General features: G+C 42.2%; 1 protein-coding gene across 14 annotated transcripts; it reads right to left on the reverse strand.

The window, feature by feature from the left end:
* Positions 1-21,852: 21,852 nt before the first annotated feature.
* MTG2 (mitochondrial ribosome associated GTPase 2) lies at positions 21,853-27,716 on the reverse strand. Of its 14 annotated transcripts, XM_073683003.1 has the most exons (9): positions 27,576-27,668; positions 27,522-27,540; positions 26,461-26,577; positions 25,468-25,582; positions 25,212-25,359; positions 24,749-24,864; positions 24,391-24,609; positions 22,893-23,031; positions 21,855-22,523 (listed from the first exon to the last, which is right to left on the reverse strand). In XM_073683003.1, exons 3-9 carry the CDS (start codon positions 26,511-26,513, stop codon positions 22,132-22,134), a joined length of 1,182 nt encoding a protein of 393 aa, XP_073539104.1. In that variant the 5' UTR covers positions 26,514-26,577; positions 27,522-27,540; positions 27,576-27,668; the 3' UTR covers positions 21,855-22,131. The 14 variants fall into 14 exon arrangements, with proteins under 14 accessions (XP_073539111.1, XP_073539096.1, XP_073539104.1 ...); XM_073683004.1 differs by lacking the exon at positions 27,522-27,540 and having other exon boundaries at positions 27,604-27,699; XM_073683005.1 differs by lacking the exon at positions 27,522-27,540 and having other exon boundaries at positions 27,609-27,693.
* Positions 27,717-27,759: the final 43 nt, after the last annotated feature.

Genomic DNA, 27,759 nt, shown 5'->3' on the forward strand with positions numbered 1-27,759 from the left:
ACTGTATACATACATTACATTACTGATCCTGTACTGATCCTGAGTTACATCCTGTATTATACTCCAGAGCTGCACTCACTATTCTGCTGGTGCAGTCACTGTGTACACACATTAGATTACTTATCCTGTACTGATGCTGAGTTACATCCTGTATTAGACTCCAGAGCTGCCCTCACTATTCTGCTGGTGCTGTCACTGTGTACATACATTACATTACTTATCCTGTACTGATCCTGAGTTACCTCCTGTATTATACTCCAGAGCTGCACTCACTATTTTGCTAGTGTAGTCACTTTTTAAATACATTATATTACTTATCCTGTACTGATCCTGAGTTACATCCTGTATTATACTCCAGAGCTGCACTCACTATTCTGCTGGTGGAGTCACTGTGTACACACATTACATTACTTATCCTGTACTGATCCTGAGTTGCATCTTGTATTATACTCCAGAGCTGCACTCACTATTCTGCTGGTGCAGTCACTGTGATTATACATTACATTACTTATCCTGTACTGATCCTGAGTTACATCCTGTACTATACTCCAGAGCTGCACTCACTATTCTGCTGGTGCAGTCACTGTGTACATACATTACATTACTTATCCTGTACTGATCCTGAGTTGCATCCTGTATTATACTCCAGAGCTGCACTCACTATTTTGCTGGTGGAGTCACTGTATACATACATTACATTACTGATCCTGTACTGATCCTGAGTTACATCCTGTATTATACTCCAGAGCTGCACTCACTCTTCTGCTGGTGCAGTCACTGTGTACACACATTAGATTACTTATCCTGTACTGATGCTGAGTTACATCCTGTATTATACTCCAGAGCTGCACTCACTATTCTGCTGGTGCTGTCACTGTGTACATACATTACATTACTGATCCTGTACTGATCCTGAGTTACTTCCTGTATTATACTCCAAAGCTGCACTCACTATTCTGCTGGTGCAGTCACTGTGTACACACATTGCATTACTTATCCTGTACTGATCCTGAGTTACATCCTGTATTATACTCCAGAGCTGCACTCACTATTCTGCTGATGATATCACTGTGTACATACATTACATTACTGATCCTGTACTGATCCTGAGTTACATCCTGTATTATACTCCAGAGCTGCACTCACTATTCTGCTGGTGCAGTCACTGTGTACATACATTACATTACTTATCCTGTACTGATCCTGGGTTACATCCCATATTATACTCCAGATCTGCACTCACTATTCTGCTGGTGGAGTCACTGTGTACATATATTACATTACTTATCCTGTACTGATCCTGAGTTACATCCTGTATTATACCCAGAGCTGCACTCACTATTCTGCTGTTGGAGTCAATGTGTACATATATTACATTACTTATCCTGTACTGATCCTGAGTTACATTCTGTATTATACTGCAGAGCTGCACTCAATATTCTGCTGGTGGAGTCACTGTGTACATACATTACATTACTTATCCTGTACTGATCCTGAGTTACATCCTGTATTATACCCAGAGCTGCACTCACTATTCTGCTGGTGCAGTCACTGTGTACATACATTACTTATCCTGTACTGATCCTGAGTTACATCCTGTATTATACCCAGAGCTGCACTCACTATTCTGCTGGTGCAGTCACTGTGTACATACATTACATTACTTATCCTGTACTGATCCTAAGGTACAGTTTATATTATACTTATTAGACTGCACCAGCAGAATAGTGAGTGCAGCTCTGGTGTATAATACAGGGTGTAACTCAGGATCAGTACAGGATAAGTAATGTAATGTATGTACACAGTGACTCCATCAGCAGAATAGTGAGTGCAGCTCTGGAGTATAATACAGGATATAACTCAGGATCAGTACAGGATAAGTAATGTAATGTATGTACAGAGTGACTGCACCAGCAGAATAGTGAGTGCAGCTCTGGAGTATAATACAGGATGTAACTCAGGATCAGTACAGGATAAGTAATGTAATGTATGTACACAGAGACTGCACCAGCAGAATAGTGAGTGCAGCTCTGGAGTATAATGCAGGATGTAACTCAGGATCAGTACAGGATAAGTAATGTAATGTATGTACACAGTGACTCCACCAGCAGAATAGTGAGTGCAGCTCTGGAGTATAATACAGGATGTAACTCTGGATCAGTACAGGATAAGTAATGTAATGTATGTACACAGTGACTCCACCAGCAGAATAGTGAGTTCAGATCTGGAGTATAATACAGGATGTAACTCAGGATCAGTACAAGATAAGTAATGTAATGTATGTACATAGTGACTGCACCAGCAGAATAGTGAGTGCAGATCTGGAATATAATACAGGATGTAACTCAGGATCAGTACAGGACATGTAATGTATGTACACAGTGATATCACCAGCAGAATAGTGAGTGCAGCTCTGGAGTATAATACAGGATGTAACTCAGGATCAGTACAGGATAAGTAATGTAATGTATGTACACAGTGACTCCACCAGCAGAATAGTGAGTGCAGCTCTGGTGTATAATACAGGATGTAACTCAGGATCAGTACAGGATAAGTAATGTAATGTATGTACACAGTGACTCCATCAGCAGAATAGTGAGTGCAGCTCTGGAGTATAATACAGGATATAACTCAGGATCAGTACAGGATAAGTAATGTAATGTATGTACAGAGTGACTGCACCAGCAGAATAGTGAGTACAGCTCTGGAGTATAATACAGGATGTAACTCAGGATCAGTACAGGATAAGTAATGTAATGTATGTACACAGAGACTGCACCAGCAGAATAGTGAGTGCAGCTCTGGAGTATAATGCAGGATGTAACTCAGGATCAGTACAGGATAAGTAATGTAATGTATGTACACAGTGACTCCACCAGCAGAATAGTGAGTGTAGCTCTGGAGTATAATACAGGATGTAACTCAGGATCAGTACAAGATAAGTAATGTAATGTATGTACACAGTGACTCCACCAGCAGGATAGTGAGTGCAGCTCTGGAGTATAATACAGGATGTAGCTCAGGATCAGTACAGGATAAGTAATGTAATGTATGTACACAGTGACTCCACCAGCAGAATAGTGAGTGTAGCTCTGGAGTATAATACAGGATGTAACTCAGGATCAGTACAAGATAAGTAATGTAATGTATGTACACAGTGACTCCACCAGCAGGATAGTGAGTGCAGCTCTGGAGTATAATACAGGATGTAGCTCAGGATCAGTACAGGATAAGTAATGTAATGTATGTACACAGTGACTCCATCACCAGAATAGTGAGTGCAGCTCTGGAGTATAATACAGGATGTAGCTCAGGATCAGTACAGGATAAGTAATGTAATGTATGTACACAGTGACTCCACCAGCAGAATAGTGAGTGCAGCTCTGGAGTATAATACAGGATGTAACTCAGGATCAGTACAGGATAAGTAATGTAATATATGTACACAGTGACTACACCACCAGAATAGTGAGTGCAGCTCTGGAGTATAATACAGGATGTAACTCAGGATCAGTACAGGATAAGTAATGTAATGTATGTACACAGTGACTGCACCAGCAGAATAGTGAGTGTAGCTCTGGAGTATAATACAGGATGTAACTCAGGATCAGTACAGGATAAGTAATGTAATGTATGTACACAGTGAGTACACCAGCAGAATACTGAGCACAGCTCTGGTGTATAATACAGGATGTAACTCAGGATCAGTACAGGATAAGTAATGTAATGTATGTACACAATGACTCCACCAGCAGAATAGTGAGTGCAGCTCTGGAGTATAATACAGGATGTAACTCAGGATCAGTACAGGATAAGTAATGTAATGTATGTACACAGTGAGTACACCAGCAGAATACTGAGCACAGCTCTGGTGTATAATACAGGATGTAACTCAGGATCAGTACAGGATAAGTAATGTAATGTATGTACACAGTGACTCCACCAGCAGAATAGTGAGTGTAGCTCTGGTGTATAATACAGGATGTAACTCAGGATCAGTACAGGATAAGTAATGTAATGTATGTACACAGTGACTCCACCAGCAGAATAGTGAGTGTAGCTCTGGTGTATAATTCAGGATGTAACTCAGGATCAGTACAGGATAAGTAATGTAATGTATGTACATAGTGACTGCACCAGCAGAATAGTGAGTGTAGCTCTGGTGTATAATTCAGGATGTAACTCTGGATCAGTACAGGATAAGTAATGTAATGTATGTACATAGTGACTGCACCAGCAGAATACTGAGCACAGCTCTGGTGTATAATACAGGATGTAACTCAGGATCAGTACAGGATAAGTAATGTAATGTATGTACACAGTGACTCCACCAGCAGAATAGTGAGTGCAGCTCTGGTGTATAATACAGGATGTAACTCAGGATCAGTACAGGATAAGTAATGTAATGTATGTACACAGTGACTCCATCACCAGAATAGTGAGTGCAGCTCTGGAGTATAATACAGGATGTAGCTCAGGATCAGTACAGGATAAGTAATGTAATGTATGTACACAGTGACTCCACCAGCAGAATAGTGAGTGCAGCTCTGGAGTATAATACAGGATGTAACTCAGGATCAGTACAGGATAAGTAATGTAATATATGTACACAGTGACTGCACCACCAGAATAGTGAGTGCAGCTCTGGAGTATAATACAGGATGTAACTCAGGATCAGTACAGGATAAGTAATGTAATGTATGTACACAGTGACTGCACCAGCAGAATAGTGAGTGTAGCTCTGGAGTATAATACAGGATGTAACTCAGGATCAGTACAGGATAAGTAATGTAATATATGTACACAGTGACTACACCACCAGAATAGTGAGTGCAGCTCTGGAGTATAATACAGGATGTAACTCAGGATCAGTACAGGATAAGTAATGTAATGTATGTACACAGTGAGTACACCAGCAGAATACTGAGCACAGCTCTGGTGTATAATACAGGATGTAACTCAGGATCAGTACAGGATAAGTAATGTAATGTATGTACACAGTGACTCCACCAGCAGAATAGTGAGTGTAGCTCTGGTGTATAATTCAGGATGCAACTCAGGATCAGTACAGGATAAGTAATGTAATGTATGTACATAGTGACCCCACCAGCAGAATAGTGAGTGCAGCTCTGGTGTATAATACAGGATGTAACTCAGGATCAGTACAGGATAAGTAATGTAATGTATGTACACAGTGACTCCACCAGCAGAATAGTGAGTGTAGCTCTGGTGTATAATACAGGATGTAACTCAGGATCAGTACAGGATAAGTAATGTAATGTATGTACACAGTGACTGCACCACCAGAATAGTGAGTGCAGCTCTGGAGAATAATACAGGATGTAACTCAGGATCAGTACAGGATAAGTAATGTAATGTATGTACACAGTGACTCCACCATCAGAATAGTGAGTGCAGCTCTGGAGTATAATACAGGATGTAACTCAGGATCAGTACAGGATAAGTAATGTAATGTATGTGCACAGTGACTGCACCAGCAGAATAGTGAGTGCAGCTCTGGTGTATAATACAGGATGTAACTCAGGATCAGTACAGGATAAGTAATGTAATGTCTGTACACAGTGACTGCACCAGCAGAATAGTGAGTGTAGCTCTGGAGTATAATACAGGATGTAACTCAGGATCAGTACAGGATAAGTAATGTAATATATGTACACAGTGACTACACCACCAGAATAGTGAGTGCAGCTCTGGAGTATAATACAGGATGTAACTCAGGATCAGTACAGGATAAGTAATGTAATGTATGTACACAGTGACTACACCACCAGAATAGTGAGTGCAGCTCTGGAGTATAATACAGGATGTAACTCAGGATCAGTACAGGATAAGTAATGTAATGTATGTACACAGTGAGTACACCAGCAGAATACTGAGCACAGCTCTGGTGTATAATACAGGATGTAACTCAGGATCAGTACAGGATAAGTAATGTAATGTCTGTACACAGTGACTGCACCAGCAGAATAGTGAGTGTAGCTCTGGAGTATAATACAGGATGTAACTCAGGATCAGTACAGGATAAGTAATGTAATATATGTACACAGTGACTACACCACCAGAATAGTGAGTGCAGCTCTGGAGTATAATACAGGATGTAACTCAGGATCAGTACAGGATAAGTAATGTAATGTATGTACACAGTGAGTACACCAGCAGAATACTGAGCACAGCTCTGGTGTATAATACAGGATGTAACTCAGGATCAGTACAGGATAAGTAATGTAATGTATGTACACAGTGACTCCACCAGCAGAATAGTGAGTGTAGCTCTGGTGTATAATTCAGGATGCAACTCAGGATCAGTACAGGATAAGTAATGTAATGTATGTACATAGTGACCCCACCAGCAGAATAGTGAGTGCAGCTCTGGTGTATAATACAGGATGTAACTCAGGATCAGTACAGGATAAGTAATGTAATGTATGTACACAGTGACTCCACCAGCAGAATAGTGAGTGTAGCTCTGGTGTATAATACAGGATGTAACTCAGGATCAGTACAGGATAAGTAATGTAATGTATGTACACAGTGACTGCACCACCAGAATAGTGAGTGCAGCTCTGGAGAATAATACAGGATGTAACTCAGGATCAGTACAGGATAAGTAATGTAATGTATGTACACAGTGACTCCACCATCAGAATAGTGAGTGCAGCTCTGGAGTATAATACAGGATGTAACTCAGGATCAGTACAGGATAAGTAATGTAATGTATGTATACAGTGACTGCATCAGCAGAATAGTGAGTGCAGCTCTGGAGTATAATACAGGATGTAACTCAGGATCAGTACAGGATAAGTAATGTAATGTATGTGCACAGTGACTGCACCAGCAGAATAGTGAGTGCAGCTCTGGTGTATAATACAGGATGTAACTCATGCAATCTGCTCACTTTTGCATCAGAGATTCAGTTTAGAGCCTCTGTTGACTTGACAGGAAGGATTGTGATGTTTCCATTCCCATTCTTCCCATCAAAGCAAAGAACATTACAATGGAACCCAAATCCCGACTTATCTTCTGACTAAAAAACATTCAAAATGAAGGTTTCCTCTTAGCATAGAGCAGTGCATCATGGGAGCTCAGGAAACAGTTACATAGAGCTCAGCTGTTACATCACATGTCTGACAGGGGTGGAGCTACACCGCTGTCAGTTTCCATGGGCAACCAGCACATATTTGAGTACAGCTCTGCATAGGACAGGGGAAATGACCTGTAGGTAACAGAATATACATCATACATTAAAATTATATTATAGTAAGTTCATGTTTCTGTACCTGTCTAAAGGGTTAAATAGCATGCATTTCACAAATATCTGGAGATATCATAATTTAATTTGACTTCTACATTATAAATAATTGATCCTTACAGTATGTGATAAAGACATCTAATGTCCTTTTATTCTGCTGCCTTAACTGAATATAATAATCACTTTCAGCATGTTCTCATTATCATATATATTGCATCCCTGCAAATATTCTGTGTAAAAAATTATAGATGTTCATTGAAGGAACATAATTTCCAAATTGCATTCCATAAACTGGTGCGAAGTGGACATGCCCATTTATATATTTTTCATGAAGTCCCAGAATCCTTGTGGTATACAGCGCTGTGCAGAAGTTGTAGGCAGGTGTGGAAAAATGCTACAAAGTAAGAATGTTTCCAAAAGTAGAAATGTTAATAGATTATTTTTAGCAATTAACAAAATGCAAACTGAATAAAAAAAAGAGAAATCTAAAATTACATCAGTATTTGGTGTGACCGCCCATTATCCTCAAAACAGCACCAATTATTCTTGGTACACTTGATCACATTTTTCAAAGAATCTTGGCACGGAAGTTATCCCAAACATCTTGGAGAACCAACCACAAATCTTCTGTGGATGTCGCTTGTGCAAATCCTTCTGTCTCTTCATGTACTGTAATTTCAGATAGGCTTGATGATGTTGAGGTGAGGGCTCTGCAGGGGCCTTATCATCACTTCCAGGACTCCTTGTTCTTCTTTACACTGAAGATAGTTCTTAATGACATTGGCTGTATGTTTGGGGTCATTGTTCTACGGCAGAATAAATTTGGAGATAATCAGACGCCTCCCTGACCAATTTATTATTATTGTTATTATTTATTATTATCCTCAACTGTATTTGCTAAAGTAGAGCCCCAAAACGTGCATGGACGCCCCATCACATCCTGTCATTGTCCCTCCATATCCATTATTGTCACATCATGTCCATCATTGCCCCACCATGTGCATCATTGTCCTACCATGTCCTGTCCATGTCCATCATTGTCCTGCTGCAGAATAAGTTTGGATCCAAACAGACGCCTTCCTGACCAAATCTTCAACTCCATTAGCTAAAATATAGCCCCAAATTTGCAAGGACGCCCCACCATGTCCTGTCCGTCATTGTCCCACCATGTCCTGTCCATCATTGTCCCACCATGTCTTGTCCGTCATTGTCCCACCATGTCTTGTCCGTCATTGTCCCACCATGTCTTGTCAATCATTGTCCTGCTGCAGAATAAATTTGCTACCAATCAATCAGATGCCTCCGAGATTTCGGCCAGTCACTCTCCTTGTAGAGATCAACATGCTGCAGGCCTCCACATCGAAGTCAATTAGAGCTATGAAAATAGCCATGCAAGTAATGCTTCCATTCATTAACTTCTATGGAGAGACTGGTGGCTTAAATCAATGAACTGGGGTTACGGCATGCCCATTCTCCTTATGGTTGGGGTTCCGAATGTTGTCAAAATGAGTAAAAAATGCTATGCGCAAAAGCCATCCTTACTCATTACTGCTGCAGTGACATAATAGATACTAAACATGTCTCGCACACACTCACATAGCTGGACGTGGATTTTCCCATTCACCGATAACTCAATAAAGACTTGGGCAGAGGATGGTGACTGTCTGGTATATCACCCCCCTTTTCCTCTATATAATGATGCTATTTCAGGCTTGGCAGGTGACAGCATAAGTGACACACACAAGATAAAGAGATGAAAGCCGGCTGATAAAAGCGAGCACGGATCAATTTCACACAGTACCGCTAGAACAATTGGGCACAGAAGACTATGCACGTAATTGCTAATGAGAAGGGACATTGGCAGTAACAAAGGTAGAAGCACAGCATCGGACGGCGGCCAGCGAAGAGACACACATGACCTGATCAATGGTCTGTTACTGTCTCCTACCTACCAAAACGCAAATCTATACGCCAGCCGGAGACCATATTAATTTAGCAAAGTTGATGGAAATTGCTGCTACATACTGACACTCTCCCTTAATGATATACACATGCAACAGGGAGTCTGTCATCAGAGCAGATGGCTCCTGAATCATAACTAATGGGCATAAGTGCATACGCACCACCGCCACTACGATGAAGAATTAAAGCTCTGCAACTTTAGAACATACCGTATACACTCCTCGACAATGAAATTACCACATCAAGAAGAAATGTAGTGAAATTATGGAAATCACAGAATGGATAGATGTGTTAATGGTCTGCAAATGATGAAAAAATGGAAACAAAATTTTCAAAACATCTCGATTTATTCAGTATCAAGTATGAGCTCCACATGCAGAAATCACCGAGCTTAAAGCCTTGGCTGCTATCAGTGAGGTTATTAATGGTTGTTTGAGAAATGTTTGAATGCACTTGGGCAAATCATCAAGATCCACTTCTGGCAGCTTCCTTTTGCAATTGCAACTAACGTCCCAGATGTGTTCAATGGGATTGAGGTTAAGAATGCAGCAGTTGCTGGAAACGCGTCTGCTTTCACCTCCTTACACTCCTCATCCCCAGTTATGCCTAGGCATATTTTAGTGTTACCATGTTCAATTTTAATCATGAAATAAAGAATTTTGATTTTACGGATTGAAGTTGGATTCACTTCCTTCACAAGCATAACCAACGTCTGGCAGAGATGAGACTCCAGGCTTCTCCACATCTGAAACTTATACAAACTTCCACCAAGGGTGAACTGAATTTTCCTGCTGTTCTTACTCCTATTTCCATCCAGAAACTAATAACCCAGCTTGATGTTGCCCAACAGTTATGGGAGCACTTGATCTATGAATCTGTATGAGTCAGACACAATCCCAACAGGTTTTAAGTCTGGGAATCATACCCACAAATGTGAAAGCTCTATTATATCTTCAAATTTGCTATTTTGCTGCTGATCTACTCCTACATACTCCTCAAAAAGTACTTCAAAACCGATTTTAAAAACTCTTCTTGTTCATATATTTTGAAAAACGTCTGGTAGGAAAAAAATAGAAAGTGCATGTTACTTCTTTGAAACAGATTCTGGATCTAATCTGCCCCAAACTTCCCCAAAAAGGTGCTTTTCCTGGGGGTTAATACTTGAAGTACTCATAGTTTTTGAACACCTTAAAAAAACTCAGTGTGAACAAAGCCTAACACTTTGGAAACTTCCATTATGTACAACCATATCAAACCCAAGGAGTCTTGCAAGGGTTTCATTTTAAAGGGAACCTGTATTGGGGCGTGTCAAAGTCATCTGGAAGAAGCAACCCAAGTGCACTGACATGCCCCTAATGCACTTCCATTCTGATTTGCATATAGATTTTTCATGACTGGCACATCGGATTTCTATAAAAAAAAGTATCCTTTTTTATTGAGAGACAGACACTTTTACAGACATACCGATATAGATAGGATGTACTCCACTTTGTATAAAATAGAGCCAGGATAGGATACCACTTCATAAACTCAGTGAAGAAAGAATCCGGCACTCGTAGAGTTGCAGAAAAATAATATCAGATTTATTAGCGAAGCAATCCAAAAACAGTGACGTTTCGGTCTAAAAGGACCTTCTTCAGACAGATTGTATATGGTTCACTGCATGTAACAGTGCTGTGGGGAATAGGGGTTCATGCCCATAGGATCTGCGCCATTATATGCAGTGTACCATATGCAATCTGTCTGAAGAAGGTCCTTTTAGACCAAAATGTCACTGATTTTGGATTGCTTTGCTAATAAGTCTGATATTTTTTTTCTGCAACTCTACAAGTGCCAGATTCTTTCTATACAGACATACTACTACTTACTGTATGTAAAATGTATTTAGCAAGTCCCATGCAAGAGACTCTTGGACCATCATACTGTTGCCTGGGCAACAGTCCTGTCCCACTTCCTACCTGCATCTCTTCACATTTGTATTTGCAAATCAGCATAACAGGCCGAGCTTAGTTTTCCCAGAAGTCATCAGTTTTTTGACCTCCTAACCTGCACATTTATCAGATCCATCAGAAACATTCACCTGGGTCCTTCCATAGACTCCTGGGTAAATGCATCTGTGCTCCATTAGCTAAAACCCAAGAAAAAACAAACAAAATGAGCATATACCCTGTAGTAAGTAAATAGTAATAGTAGAGGAAAATAATATAGGGTACTTAGTTAACATTATTTTGAACAAAAAAGCATAAAAGCCATCCCACCACGAAGGTGTACCTTCTGTTGAAATGAACATGCTCTTACTCACTGCACATATACCAACTTGTGCTCCGGCTCATTTCTTTGGTTTTGCTGCAGTTTCTTGTACTTTGTAGAAACAGGGGCCCCATTTCTGAGCTATGCATTTCATTTATATGGCTTCCTATGGATAGGTGGCTGAACTGTCGGCCCCTGTGATGCTCTACCCTTATCCACATTGACGTCGGCTGACACCAGGTTAGGACAGGATAGGACTGTACCGAATGGGGTACACCTTGTTGTGGTGGGATGGCCTTTATGATTTTTTGATCAAAATAATGTTAATCAAGTACCGTATGTTATTTACATGTACTGTTACTATTTATTCGTTTACTTACTGCAGGGTATATACTCACTTTGTTTTGTTTTTCTTGGGTTTTGTCTGTGAAATGGCCACAATGTGAACGTGCTCTTACACATTACACGTATAACAGCTTATGCTCCAGCTCATTTCTTTGGTTTTGCATCATGATGGTAGCATTATTTTAGCACGTTATAGAGGTATAATGTGAGCATCGTATGACTCTTATTTTCACACAATATTGCAGGTAATGGGCCACTGTATGGCAGTATTTTTGCACTGTGTGGCACAGGTGCGGTATTTGGCCACACTACTTGGTTGAAGCCGAACCCACATTTTGTAGGATCTGTAACTCCGCAATAGAGAGATGAAGCTCATCATAAAGAGGGAGGTCGGAGTCGTACAAAGTTAAATGCTTTGCAAGTTCTGGAATCGCTTATGATTTAAGATTTCCTTTGCCTGAATACATTATTTAATGGCCTCCATTGTAAAACCCAGAGAAGTCAATTTCTCGTTCATTTTCATTCTCTTGGCAAATGATCTAAAAACCGACTTTGTGTGCTAGTAAATTGTTTGCTAGATCACGCTGTCCTAGGAGAAAAAGATATACATAATAGAGTGATCCATTTATTTCTACTATTGCTGGGAAGATATCTGGGAGATGTTCAGTTTTCTGGACAGAATCGTTCTATAGACAGCGACAACAGTGCCATCTAGAGGTGAGGGTAAGGTATAACGCATAATAACAAATTTACTGTTGCCCTCCTAATCTGGAGATTTATATAAAGTTTCTGTTTACATTTTTCTGCCGAGGCCAATATTCGATGCATTATTCAACCTTAACATTGCATCCTATGAGCGACACATCCCACTGTATGGCTGGCACATCCTACTGTATGGCTAAGGTCACACAACCGATTTCATCTAAGAAAATTGGTCCGATTATGCTAATCACACTCTGATGAGAGTAGGATCATTTTGTGATCTGATTTTCTCGGATGAGGAGAAAAAGAAAAAAAAATATTTCCATCTTCAATATGCAGTGTATCTGTGAAAATCAGACCACACTTGGATGTCATTTAAGCACTCTGATGTGTCCCATGGACCCATAGACATGAATGGCCGTATGCCATCCGATTATGAGGCAACTCATGCATGCTGCAACTTTTTACTGGGACCAAATCGCTCCAAGGTAAAAAAATTGGACATATGAATGGCCCCATAAAATAACATGGGGATGAGAGCTAGCCGTCAAAATGACGATTATTATGGTCATGTACACGAGCCTGTCCGGCTCATACAGGTGTATATGACGCGCCCCCTGGGCTGTGGGGTACTCGGTGCCGGGCCGGTCGTTGCTAGGGGAGATGTCACAGTGACCCGGTCCGTGACCCAGGGCGGTCAGTGAAAAGGGGAATTTTATAGTCTTTTATGTATGCAATTCGTGACGCCACCTGTGGTATGCGGCTATAGATAGCCGCCGCTGCGGAGCAGGTCCTCTGAAGCTGATGTTTAATGCAGCAGAGTTGGTGTGGCTCTCCACAGGTAGAGCTTAGCTCCAGGGCAGTGTAGATGTTGTAGTGAAGTAGATGATGCTGGGAGGTGTAATGCAGTTGATGGCGCAGGTAATAATCAGTCCACAACTCAATGGCAGTTTCCTCTTATGTTTACTTGCGGTGATTAGGCAGACCGGGACACGGGTGCTGGCTAGAAGTGGAAGTCCGGGCAGCCTGGAAACAAGTAAGGAATCCACCTCACCAGGTGAAGTTGGAGGCCTTCCCTTTCCACTAATCTCTTTGGCCCTGCTGCTTGTAGCGGTGCGGTGGCCCTCGTCCTTGAGTACAACGCCTTTGTGCTCACCCGTATGGCAGGCAGCTCGGGCCTTGCTGGTGCATCGCTCCCTTGTGGCGGTGCTGGGCCCTGTGGTGCTGCTGAGCCTCCGGGCGTCTGATGGGGCCAGGAGACGTGCAGTCTCCTGCCCTCCGGATTCTGCTGCTGGGCCTTCAGTGCCCCATAACCTCGGACTCCGGTGTCCGGTTCTTCTGCGCTTCTCCCCTCTGGGGCGAGCTTGTCCACAGCTCCCTTCCCCAGGTCCTTCCTTGTCGCTGTCCAGTCTTCAACTCCTCTCCGCTCACTCTAACTAACCCCGCCTCCAGATTCCAGTTGCTAAGGGGAGGAGCTCCCCTTGCTGGTCTGGAGCCAGGAAGTGTTGTATGCTAGTATACCTGATCAGGGGACCCCTCCTTGCTTCCAGGCATGGCATCACCTCTTGTGAGGGAGGCAATGCCACTGTGGCAACCGGACTCCAGGGGTACCACATATACATCAGAGTCTTCTGTCGGAAAAGGCTCAAATGTGATAGAAGCAGAGCCTAAGGTAGTTCTACAGCGTTCAGTCTCTGCACAGTGACCCAAAAGAACAGATGCTAAGCCATACAAGTGGGAGGAACTGAGCTGCAATACTACACACGACCTGTGCACAGGGCTAAAGCTGTTCTTGGAAGAAAGGAGCCAGGTGTATCTAATCTTATACAACCCCTTAAAGACCAATGACATGTATACACGTCATAGGTCGCCGCCCCCTCTTTGGTGCGGGCTCCGGTGATGAGCCCGCACCTTTTCCAGCACATGACAGCTGATCTGATCAGCGACTGCGATCAGAATCGGCTGTTAACTAGTTAATCACTGACAGCAGCACTTAACTCGCGAAAACCGGATGAGTGTATTAGCTCCGCCCATCGGCGTCCCTGTCACATGAACGCGGGGTGCCGATGGGTTAGCATGACAACCCGGAGTCTGCAGGAGACCCCTGTGGCTGTCATTGCCGGACTGCTATGAGCGCCGCCCAGCGGTCGATGTTCATAGCAGATGAGCATTTTTGTTACACATAGCAGGTCTACAGCCTTGTTATGTGTAACACAAGCGATCAGAAGATCGTAGCTTCAAGTCTCCCATGAAGATTATTGAAGCATGTAAAAAGTAAAAAATATATATTTTTAAAAATATTTTAAAAATTAAAAAAATATAAAAGTTTAAATCACCCCCCCTTTTGCCCCATTCAAAATAAAACAATTAAAAATTACACATATTTGGTATCACCACGTTCAGAATCGCCGGAAATATCAATATATAAAAATAATTAATCTGATCAGTAAACGGCAGAACGGAAAAAAAAAGTCAAAAACGCCAGAATTTCGTTTTTTTGTTCGCTGCAATAAAATGCAATAAAGGGCGATCAAAACTTCGTATCTATCCCAAAATGATATGAATAAAAATGTTAGCTTGGCGCACAAAAAATAAGCCCTCACCCGGCCCCAGATCACGAAAAATGGAGACGTTACAGGGCTCGGAAAATCGTGCCATTTTTTTCTATTTTACAAGCTTTGGATTTTTTTTCACCACGTAAATAAAAAAAGAACCTATACATGTTTGGTATCTACGAACTCGTAATGACCTGGAGAATAATAATGACAGGTCAGTTTTAACATTTAGTGAACATGGAAAAAAAAAAAAAAAAAAAACAATTGTGGAATTGAACTTTTTTTGCAATTTCACCGCACTTGGATTTTTTCTCCTGTTTTCCATTACACAGTATTGCAAAAGTAATGGTGTCACTCAAAAGTACAACTCGTCCTGCAATAAACAAGCCCTCATAAGGACATATTGGCGAAAAAAATAAAAAAGTTATGGTACAGGGAAGAAGGGGAGCAAAAAACAGAAATGCAAAAACCCATGGTCCTAAAGAGGTTAATTTTTTTTTAACCTAGATATGCAAACTGCACTTATCACCTTGGTCACTAGATGTCACTAGGACCAGCTGTGCTGCAGACTGGTAAAATTTGCTTTACAGCTTGCTGCCAAAATTAATGTGATCAGTTTATAATAATTTATTTGGGGACAGGTGACATCATTACGCTTGATTTATACTGCCTGAGGCTAGACAATCAAATTTTACACTGACAATTACTGATGGACAAGTTCTAGGGAAATAGTGCACGTAAAGCTGGCCTCATACACAGAGATTTGACCTAAGACACTCATTACTGTGGAATCTACTGCTAAAGACGTCACATATATATATATATATATATATATATATCCAGTGTTCAGCCAAAAGGATGGGTGGCGCTATAAAACATCTTCTTACTAAGGGACTGCACAAGACAATAAGCGTTTTTTTTGTTTTTTTTATCATCATCATGTGGACAAAAATTCTTGCAATTCATATCTAGAAAACAAGACGCTAAGCAGGAAAGCAATCCCATATAACATCACCCCACTAATGACAGGAACTGTCTACCGCCACGGCAAGCTCCAGTGAGAGGCCACCGCACGCGGGTCAGCCTCCCGCTGAGGTCCCGTCTTGCATTCGTGACTTCTACTTGGCCCTGTGCTTCTTAATTATGATGAATGTTTCTTGAAATGAACTTAATTCCAAATGCTGACAAATACAATTTGAGCCATTTAACTGTTTGGTACAGACGCCGGGGGCGGCAAGGGAAGGCTCACGATTAATTCATCAGTCTCAATTGAGACATTTTGCTGTCCGGGAGAGTTAATTACTTGGAAATATAGAAAAGGGAAAGGGTTAACCCTGCGTGTGCTGGAAGATTGAAGACCCATCTGCAAATTAGAGGAGCGCGTGATGTACTTTTGGGGAAGATCATAATGTGACTGAAATAGCACCGTATGTAGTTTGACAGGTTGCCCACCAGGCCACTATATCATACATGGGTGCAGTCCACTCTGGCTGAGGTCCTGAGTGGGGTCCTTCCTCTATAAAGTGCACTTACTAAAAGGTGTTGTCCATTTTCATTTTTCACTGAAAAAGTGCTTCTGTGCTGCACACAATCATCCTAGAGTATGTGACTGCTGCAGTCAATCAGTGGTCTCAGAGCTCATGCTCAGGTTGATGTCATAAGACCACTGATCTGCTGCAGTGGTCACGTGCTGCAGAACATGATATACACATGCTGCACTCATGTCCACAAAGACTGGAAGGGAGCCGCGGAGAAGCAGCACTGGAGCATCGGAAAATAACGATGATTTTACTTTATTATCAATTCAGAAAACCCCAAAAAGATGAACTAGAATATAAGTTGGTGTACATGCAGCATGTAAGCGCTTGTTCACACTGGCCTCTGAGCAGACAAAAACATTATAAGTAAATACCCTGCAGTAAATAAATAGCAATAGTGCATGAAAATAACATAGGGTACTTAGTTAACATAATTTTGATGAAAAAAAATGCAAAAGCCACCCCAACACATCAAGGTGACCCTATTCAGAACAGTCCTAACCTCTAATATTAAAACCTTACCATTTGTCAAGTGACATGCATGTGAATAAGGGCAGAGAAGGACTGAAAGCGGGCTAGTGGACACGCAGCTATGGGGAACTGCATGAATATGATGTCCAGCTCAAAAAAAGGCATGTCACACCTTTATATGCACTGACTGCAAACAGACTGAAACAGAAAGACCCAAAGAGATGAACTGGCCTACAAGTTGGTGTGCATGCAGCATGAAAGCACATGTTCACACTGGCCACTAAACAAACAAACATCCAAGATAAAAACATTATAAGCAAATACCCTGCATTGAATGAATAAACAACAACAGTGCATGAAAATAATATAGGGTGTTTAGTTAATATAAGTTTGATCAAAATAATGCAAAAGCCATCCCACCATGTCAAGGTGACCCTATGTTATTTTCATGTGCGCTATTGCTGTTTATTTATTAATTTACTGCAGGGTATTTGCTTATAATGTTTTTAGCTTGTTTTTTTTTTATTATCAATTCAGTCAAGTTTTCTGGGTACAGTGAGTACGGAAAGTATTCAGATCCCTTTACATTTTTATTCCTTATAGGAAACGGCAAACCGCTTTAATACAAATAGACTTCAGTGGAGAGCAGCAGCACATATGTACCTCCAACGCTTCTGAATTTTGCCCTATTTTAAGACTGATATCCAGATTGGGTTGCACAATATGGGGTTTGCATCCTGTGAATATGCAACTGTAAAACCCCTTTAAAGGGTAAATTAATTTTCTAATTATATTATTTATACAGGGGGTTTGTTTTTTTATTCAATTTTTAGAAATGTCTTTTTTTCAAACTTTTTATTAGTTTACGTTTTATATTATTAAGCATAAACTGCTGACTGAAACAATATTTTATAATGATTGGGAAGAGAAAGGGAAAGTAAGAAAAAGGAAGCGGGGGAAAGGTGTGGGATAATAACAAGGGAGGGTGGGAATGTGTACTTTGCCATAATACAATCTCAATAAAAAAAAAAAAAAAACTTGCAATTTTCACACTGGTAATTTGAGGATTTTTTAGATTCATACTTCCTATTGTTTCAGGAAACAATACATATACATTAGCTGCAATGGTCAGACCCTGACCCTATGTTTTGTGATGAAGCATCTAATGTGCGTGTGCAAAGGATATTGTGAAGGGAGTGGGAGCAAGATCAGCTGTGACATCGCCTATTGTGATTGGTGTGTCCTGTGTCATCTGCTGTGTATAGAGATGTTATCAGTCATTGTAATCCTGCCTCTGCTGATAAGGAGCCTGTTGAAAACTCTTCCTCAAAGGACAGGAAGTACTAGTCTAAAAAAGCCCCCGCGGCCAGGGTGAAAATTGCAACATTATTAATTTTTTAATAAAAGATCATAATATACAAAAAAAAAAAAACATGTTAAACTATAAAAATAACCTGATATAATAAATCATGTTCTGATAGCGTCTGTTTAAATAGAAGAAGAAGCTAGCTACTTTCTCACTAGTCAGCTACAGGTTTTTAGCTACAGGCTAAAAGAATATAATTTTATGGGCTCTTAAATGGAATGAAGAAACACCAGACAGACATTTTTGATGACCAACTACAACTTTGCTCATCTAAACTAGATCATATTTCACAGGTGTAGGCTCGGATAAGTGTCTGCACAATGAGAAACTTCCCTCATTGTGATTGTCTGCCAGGGAGAACTATGTGAGGAAAGGGGAAGAGCCTCCCCATGACCCAGAGGAGCAGCAGAGCACAGTAATGGGACCCATAATCTATGTATATACAATTGCTCATTTTGCCTTTCTACCCAGTTATTTCTTCTCTTTTCTCTGCTCTATGTAGAAACAGGAAATCTCTCTTCCCTGCATGAGTCATCACCCTCTACATCCCCCTCCATCCACCTGCCAGGGACTTTTTCAGTGACTCATTATTCATACAGGGAAAATTGACCTTCTGTTTTAACATAGATCTTAGAAGAATTCATCCATTCATTTTTAATCATGTGATATCATGGACCTAATGGAAAAGATAATTACCTGGGTCGAAGAGCAAAATGAAAAATTGTAAGTACATGGTGCTATATAATATTATGATTGCAATATATTAAGAGAATAAAAACTTTGATGGAAGAGGAGAAATGCTTCAACAGGAAGGAAAGCAAAAATGTCCATAATGTTGTACTTTTATGTGCTCCAAATAGTTTTTCCAAAAATGCTACTATTGTGAAAATTGCTGTAAATACAAAATATATTGGGGGAGATAAGGAGGATTGCTTCGCTGTTATTCATTTATAACACAATTGTTTTAAATGTACCAAATTTTTCGGACTACAAGGCGCGTTTCACACGTCCGGATATTTCCGGTACTGGAAAAACCCATACCGGAGATATCCGTGTCCGTGTGCCCCTGTGTGGCAACCGTGCGTCGCATCAGCAGCACACGTACAAGCGTTTGGGAATCAGCGGTAGAGTTAGGGCTGTTCCCAAGCGCTGGGTGCTGAACGCTGCCCTCATCATTGTCCCTTGCTTGGGTTGCGATCATCATCAGCAGGGAACCATGATGAGAGTAGTATTCTCTTCCCTCTGTCTCCACCTGTAAAAATAATATAATAAAAAAATCCATATACTCACCTATCCTAAGTGTCCCCCGCTGTAATCCATGCAACCGCTCACGACGGGGAGAATGATTCCTGCAGCAACAATGTCCCCTGCTGGTGCTGATTGCTAACTGAACCGCCGGTATGTGTCACACGAATGACATCCGTGTATCATCAGTGTGGGATGTTTAGCGGCCTGTGCAGCAGGTAAAAAAAAAAGGACATGTCAGCGTGTTTTGCACACAGACACACAGTCCGTGGAAACACACAGACATGTGCACAGACCCAGTGTCAGTGTCTCCGAGATGCGTGGAAATGGACACCACACGTACTCGAAACATGGACGTCTGAAAGAGGCCAAAGACGCACTTTTTTCCCCCCGAAATTTGGGAGGAAAATATGAGTGTGTCTTATACACTGCTCAAAAAAATAAAGGGAACACTTAAACAACAGAATATAACTCCAAGTAAATCAAACTTCTGTGAAATCAAACTGTCCACTTAGGAAGCAACACTGATTGACAATCAATTTCACATGCTGTTGTGCAAATGGAATAGACAATAGATGGAAATTATTGGCAATTATCAAGACACCCTCAATAAAGGAGTGGTTCTGCAGGTGGGGACCACAGACCACATCTCAGTACCAATGCTTTCTGGCTGATGTTTTGGTCACTTTTAAATGTTGGTTGTGCTTTCACACTTGTGGTAGCATGAGACGGACTCTACAACCCACAGAAGTTGCTCAGGTAGTGCAGCTCATCCAGGATGGCACATCAATGCGAGCTGTGGCAAGAAGGTTTGCTGTGTCTGTCAGTGTAGTGTCCAGAGGCTGGAGGCGCTACCAGGAGACAGGCCAGTACACCAGGAGACGTGGAGGGGGCCGTAGGAGGGCAACAACCCAGCAGCAGGACCGCTACCTCCGCCTTTGTGCAAGGAGGAACAGGAGGAGCACTGCCAGAGCCCTGCAAAATGACCTCCAGCAGGCCACAAATGTGCATGTGTCTGCACAAACTGTTAGAAACCGATTCCACGAGGGTGGTATGAGGGCCCGACGTCCACAGAAGGGGGTTGTGCTCACAGGACGCTTGGCATTTCTCACAGAACACCAGGATTGGCAAAGTCGCCACTGGCGCCGTGTTCTTCACAGATGAAAGCAGGGTCACACTGAGCACATGTGACAGACGTGACAGAGTCTGGAGACGTCATGGAGAGCGATATGCTGCCTGCAACATCCTTCAGCAGGACGGATGCACAGGAGTTGGCGGATGCTTTAGTCCAGGTCTGGGAGGAGATCCCACAGGAGACCATCCGCAACCTCATCAGGAGCATGCCCAGGCGTTGTAGGGAGGTCATACAGGCACGTGGAGGCCACACACAATACTGAGCCTCATTTTGACTTGTTTTAAGGACATTACATCAAAGTTGGATCAGCGTGTATTGTGTTTTTCCACTTTAATTTTGGGGGTGACTCCAAATCCAGACCTCCATTGGTTAATAAATTTGATTTCCATTGTTGATTTTTGTGTGATTTTGTTGTCAGCACATTCAACTTTGTACAGAACAAAGTATTCAATGAGAATATTTCATTCATTCAGATCTAGGATGTGGTATTTGACTGTTCCCTTTATTTTTTTGAGCAGTATAGTCCGAAAGTAGCTTACCAGGGAGGGGGGGGGAGGCAGGGTCGCCGCTGCAAGAAGCTAGCAGTGGCAGGAGTGGGGTGATGCTGTGGGCCCTGGACTGGGAGAAGGGGTGTCATGGCGGTGTGAGGCAGAAGCGAAGTCACGGTGGGCTTCAGGAAAATGCCGTCGGCACATGCACTCGCACCTCTGGGACGCCCCCTCCTCCTAACCCAGGGCTCGCAGCATCACCCCACTCCTGCAGTCACATGATGTATGTGTAACCCTGATCCTGCGGCCCCACACCAACTCTGACGCCCCCTCCCCAGTAAGCTACATTCAGATTGTAACGCACCAGTGACCCCTGACATGCCTGATCCTGATGATAGGTTAAAAAATTTTTTTTTTCCCTATTTTTCTTCTCTAAACTTGGGGTGTGTCTTATGGTCTGGTGCATCTTATAGTCCAAAAAATACGGTATTTTGTACATATCGCCACCTAGTGGTTCACCTGGTGCTCGCATCTCACTTTGCTCACATCTCCACACAGTGGTTTATTTATATATTGCAGTATAGATGCAGATTGAATCAGGCACGAAATATAAATTCTCCTGTATTACAGGAAGAAAAGGACTAAGCCATTAGAACACAGTAAATTAGACTGGATGAAGAATAGACAGAACAGACACGGCCAATCCATGCTGGAGGCAAGTAAAAGTCCAGGGCCACCTGTAGCCAAGGCCCACATCAGGCACATTTGTTCTGGAGGTTCTAGGAGATTTTTTACAAGTTTCCTTCACCAGTCCCTGTAGGGCTCATCTCTCTTTCCTTCTGGCTTGTGCCCATCATATAACTCTCGTAGGTGAAGTATAAGCTCTTCAGTATTTTCCCCAGTCAAGGCAGACACCGCGACGATCCTGCCTTTTAACTTCTGCCGTAGAACCTCCAGGGTCTTTCTAGCATTAGGAAGGTCCAATTTGTTGGCTACAATGACATGGGGACGGAGTAGAAGGCTCTCGTCAAATTGGCGCAGTTCATACTGTAAAGAGCTCAGCTGAGTCCACGGCTCCAGGTGTGTGAGGTCCAGCACATACAGCAGAATCCGACACCTCTCAATGTGCCTGAGAAAAGAAAGTCCCAGACCCCGGTTCTGGTGGGCTCCTTCTATGATGCCTGGAACGTCAGCCACTAAGATGCCAGAAAGAAAGAGTAGTTACACATTTAGTAAGGAGGGCAATTTTATCTCTTTACACCTCAAAAATAAAGACAGAATTACAGCGCCACCAAGTGGCTGATTTTGGCATTGTAAAAGGAGTGTTTGAATTTACTTGTCAGAATTAATAGATTGATAATATTTTACGTGGAGCGGGAATCTTGATGCATTTTATACATGTATACTACTTGTTTTATTAAATGGGGAGGACTGATAGCAAAAATTGTACACAGTAAGTGGAGCATCTGGCGCCACTTATCTCAGAGAAGGAGGGATGATCACAGATCAGCAGAGAGCTCCTAACCTAAAAGCAAAGAATGAAGCGCTTTATTAGGGTCACTCACCCGCTATCTGCTCATAATCTTGGTAATTGATCACCCCAACGTGAGGATTGAGGGTGGTGAATGGATAGGCAGCCACAGCGGGACGGGCATTTGTAAGAAGGCGTAACAAAGACGACTTGCCGGCATTAGGAAATCCCACCTAAAAGCAGAAAAATGTGTTACATATAACTTTACTTCTTACTATAAGACTGAACAAAAATGACATTAGCTCATAGGAAGAAATGCTGAGAAATTAAAGGGACCAGGTCACATCCAAATTTTGTACAAAAAATAGTTCTCTCTCAATAGACATGGAAAGTTAAAGTGTAACCGTCGTTTTCATTTTTACTTCATGAATCACTAGTACATATGAAAATAAGAAACTTTGTAATATATCTTATCAGCTTTGTAATGGAGGCACTGTGAATGCTGCTGTTACAGCGACTGGGGCACTGTGGCTGTCTCTGGTATTTGTCAAGGTCACATATGTCTGTTACTGTTATGGGGGGCACTGTAGTGGCCTCTCTTATGGCGACATGTCTACTATGGAGTCACAACGGCTTGCACTATTTATAGGGGGGCCGTGGATCTGCCTCTAGTATGGACCAACTGTGTTGCTCATGCCTATCTTGGCGAGGAGATTTGCTGGAGTCAGACACTCCTGACTCATGAATCAGTAGTGCTGGACGAGTGGCGTGCGCCTCTGTGCTCGCCTCGCCACAAATACTACTCCAGTCCCTGCTGGAGTAAAATTTGTGGTGTAGTGAACGCTGCCACTTGTCATGAATTTGATGAGCGGCGGTCGCCACGCCCCCATCCCACCCACTTGTTAAGAGGTGTGCAAAAATGGCGTCAGACCACAAAAAGAGTCTCATAATTTTAGCACAGGCGACAGTTGCGTCAAAAATTATGTGACTTTTCACAGCTTTTTAGGCCAGAATACTGGCGTAAAAGCTTTGATGAATCAGGCCCACCCAATTAAGTCACGTTTCATGTCTTGTATTTGCAGGTGTTTTTTTGTGCCAAATTCATCAAAATAGTACACAAGGTTCATTATTTTGCGCAAAATCAAAAAACGCGCTTCACTTTGGTTTCCAACCTGTTTTGGGACTTTTTAGTGCCAAAAGTCACTCATTTCACTAAAATGTTGCAAAACTTGTACAAAAATTTTGTGCGTATATAAATGGCAATGGCCATACGTTAGACCACCCATAGATCTGCACACTGGAACTTTGTGCTGTTATATATAATGATCTCAGTAGAGGTCAATTTGGGTAGAAATACAAGAGGTGTAATTATGGTGGGTGCAGCGCTTGCAGTCATATTAGGGCCATGGAGCCTCAGGTGCCCCAAGAGATCCCTTTGGCCCAAATGAGAAGACCAATACTATTAGAGATCGGAGTTAGTTGGGGGCCCTGTTGGAGACTCTGCATTGGGGCTATGAAAACTTCAAGTTACGACACTAAACAGAGAAAACAGGAAAAAAGAAGAAAGCTGGGCAGACGGTATTAACCCTCACCATGCCAGCATGAGCCATGGTTTTCAATTCCAGATGCAGGCACCGCTCTTCTCCTGGATCACCCGGTGTGGCCATCACTGGAGCTCGGTTCTCATTGCTGAGGAAGAATCTGTTACCTTTGCCTCCGACTCCTCCATAAGCAGCAACAAACTCCTCCCCGGGTGTGGAGAGATCAGCGAGGGTCACGCCATCCTCCTTCACCAGCGTGCCAACAGGGACCTGATAATGTACAGAGACAACAACGAGATGACTATGGAAGAAGTTATAACTCATCCCGCTAATCAGCGAAGATATGCCGTTTGTAAGGGCAGATAATCCCACGATACCCAGCTCATATGTATGTATCCACCCGGCTCACCTTAATGTATAGGGTCTCACCACTCTTTCCAAAACAATTCTTGCTACGCCCACGTTCCCCTTGATATCCTTGGTACACCCCAGCAATGGAGGAGAGCGACTTTACACAATGGTCCACTAGGGAAAAAACAGGCGACAACGTGACAATCTACAAAATGTCACTGACCGCTATTCTGCTAGTGCCCATAATAGATAGGAATTGATGAATTCATGTATAGAGGTAACACGCATGACAGACATCTCAGACTACAAAATGCTTGTTTGTAGTGTGTTACCATGGAGACCTATAGGTATGCTATGAAGCTGTATATACAAAACAATAGGAGATTTTTTATCAAGACTATGCGCTTCATTTCTTGAATTTATTTGAAACAAAAAAATGATGGCAGCAAAAGTTCACATATTGGTCAGTTATTTTCTGTGGTTGATGTTACAATTAGTCCACAACATTGATGGCCTGTTACCTTTAAATATCACATGTCCTCCGTTTCCACCATCTCCCCCATCTGGTCCTCCAAACTCCTTCCTTGGTTCACTGTGGAAGCAGGAAGCCCCGTCTCCACCAGTGCCTCCCACCACACGGACTTTACGATGATCGACAAAATAACGGGTCTGGAATAAAAAAAAAAAAAGAAATCAAAAACTAGTTCTATGTAGGAAAATGCACCACATATGAACTTGTCAGGATATTTGGGTTTCAGAGTTGGGTGGAGGACTCACCAGCTTCTTCTCAGACACATCTTTCTTGCGACTGACTAAGTTCCGGGACTTGGAACAAAGGGAGGATCCAGTAGAGAGAAGACGGTGATGTGACGCCAGGGAGGCCAAGAACAAACTGCAAGAAGATGTAGTATGGGAAGTAACAGCTCTGAACAGCGGTAACGGATAAATCAGCCCCAAGTATCGGGCCAATGACTGCATGTTCTGCATGGCTACCTGTAACATAAAATGACACAAAAAGCACCAGTCAGAATTCAGAGAAGGGGGCTGGCTTAGCTAATGACCTGAGCCCACCACCTTCATATTCTATTTGATACGTGCTGGCACAGAAAGGAGGCTCCCTCTTGTGTGATACCCAACGTGGAAGTGGAGCTGCCGGACCAGTCCTGATGTTAGTAAAGCTGGGATAGTGACATCGTATAGGTATATATATATATTTTTTGTTTAGATTTTTTTTAAACAGACCTTAAATCAGGATTATCCTAAAAGGTATGGCCATAATGGTGCAGTTTTATTGATTTAATAGATCTTTTCAATTAAGAAATTCACAGCCTGGTTGTTGTTCAATCATTACCAAGTTTCAGTTTCCTAAGCTCTCCGTGCATCTGGGTGGTACTTTGGGCAGGGTCTTCGGCTCTGCCCCGGCCCCTCCGCTGCCTCTAGTGTCTGAATCTTATTCCTGTTTTAAATTTCGCACCAGCGCCGTCCTAGCTGAGCCGAGATCTATATCTGCTCATGTACCTCCACTTTACTAAAGACCGCCGCGAGATCAATCCAAGCATGCACCGCTCACAGTTAGGACAGCACCGGCATGAGATTCAAAACAGAGCTGAGCTGAAGACCCAACCCACATTACCTCCACAATGCACCAAAAGCTTAGGAAACCGAAACGTCTAATGATGATTAAACAACAACCAGGGCGTGGATTTCTTCACGGAAGGGATCTATCGAATCAGCATAAGAGCGCCATTACAGCCAGACCTTTATTTTTACCTGCATAATCCTGATGACAGGTTTTCTTTAAAGACACATCGGGCCCCATTCATTATTTACATTTCTTTTAACCACTTCTTTTTTCAGTCTTGTCGGTATTCAATGATATTTCTTCTTCTTCAAAAAAAAAAGCGCATGACATTTATAAATTGTATTCAAAAGTTAAAACGCTATTTATTTTTGTATTTAAACAGTGAATAAACTTTTTTTTTTTTTTTTTTTTTTTTTTTATAATTTTACCAGCATGGAAAGTTATGAAACTCTGCAAAAATAAAAACTTTATTATTAGGGAATTTGTCTTTATTCATGTAACAAAAAAAAAAATAGCATGTAAGTGGCTTCCAAACCTCTGCATTTCCCCTCATGGTTTACCTGCCTTCAGCTGCACTGATGATGGACATTATTGGAAGAAAATGACTCTTTAGTTACTCTTTAACCCTTTTGGTGCCTTTGTTGCTTTTCCGGCAGCACACTGGCTCAGTGGTTACCACTATACGGCAGCTCAGTGGTTAGCACTGTATGGCGGCTCAGTGGTTAGCACTGTATGGCGGCTCAGTGGTTAGCACTGTATGGCGGCTCAGTGGTTACCACTATACAGCAGCTCAGTGGTTAGCACTGTATGGCGGCTCAGTGGTTAGCACTGTATGGCGGCTCAGTGGTTAGCACTGTATGGCGGCTCAGTGGTTAGCACTGTATGGTGGCTCAGTGGTAAGCTCTGTCACTTTGCAGCGCTGGGGTCCTGGGTTGAAATCCCTCATTCACTCCCAGCAGAGATTTTTTTTTTGTTATAATTATGGGAAATAAACTAATATTCCAGGAGGAGGTAGTTAAATACGTGTAGATAATGCATGCACCACATAACATTGCAGGGAACTATAAGTACCAGCATGCCTGGACCACTGCAGCAGGACAGGCACTGGCTTCATAGGTATACCTGGGGTGAACACAGCCATGTTGGACTTGTTCATCTCATTACGACTGCATTCCAGACAGAGCACATCGCCAGTGACAATTACAAGGACGCACTGATGGTATCTCACAGCTGCGCCATTGCTGCTCACCTTCCTGCCCGTCCCATCCCTCCCTCCCAACCACACACACACACACACACACACACACACACACACTTTACTAATCTGCAACCTTGCCTGTCGCCGCGGCCGCCGCCATTTTCTTGGAGCAAATTTACACTCCGCAAACATGGCCGCGCAGCCCAGCAGTGGAAGCAAATCTACCTCTAGTGGATGCAAGGTAAACAGGAAGTACGTCATCATTAGAACTTCCCAGAATGCCATGTTA

The sequence above is a fragment of the Phyllobates terribilis genome, unplaced genomic scaffold, assembly GCF_046119375.1.
Source record: "Phyllobates terribilis strain yellow unplaced genomic scaffold, ASM4611937v1 Scaffold_5__5_contigs__length_657084704, whole genome shotgun sequence".
Taxonomy (NCBI): domain Eukaryota; kingdom Metazoa; phylum Chordata; class Amphibia; order Anura; family Dendrobatidae; genus Phyllobates; species Phyllobates terribilis.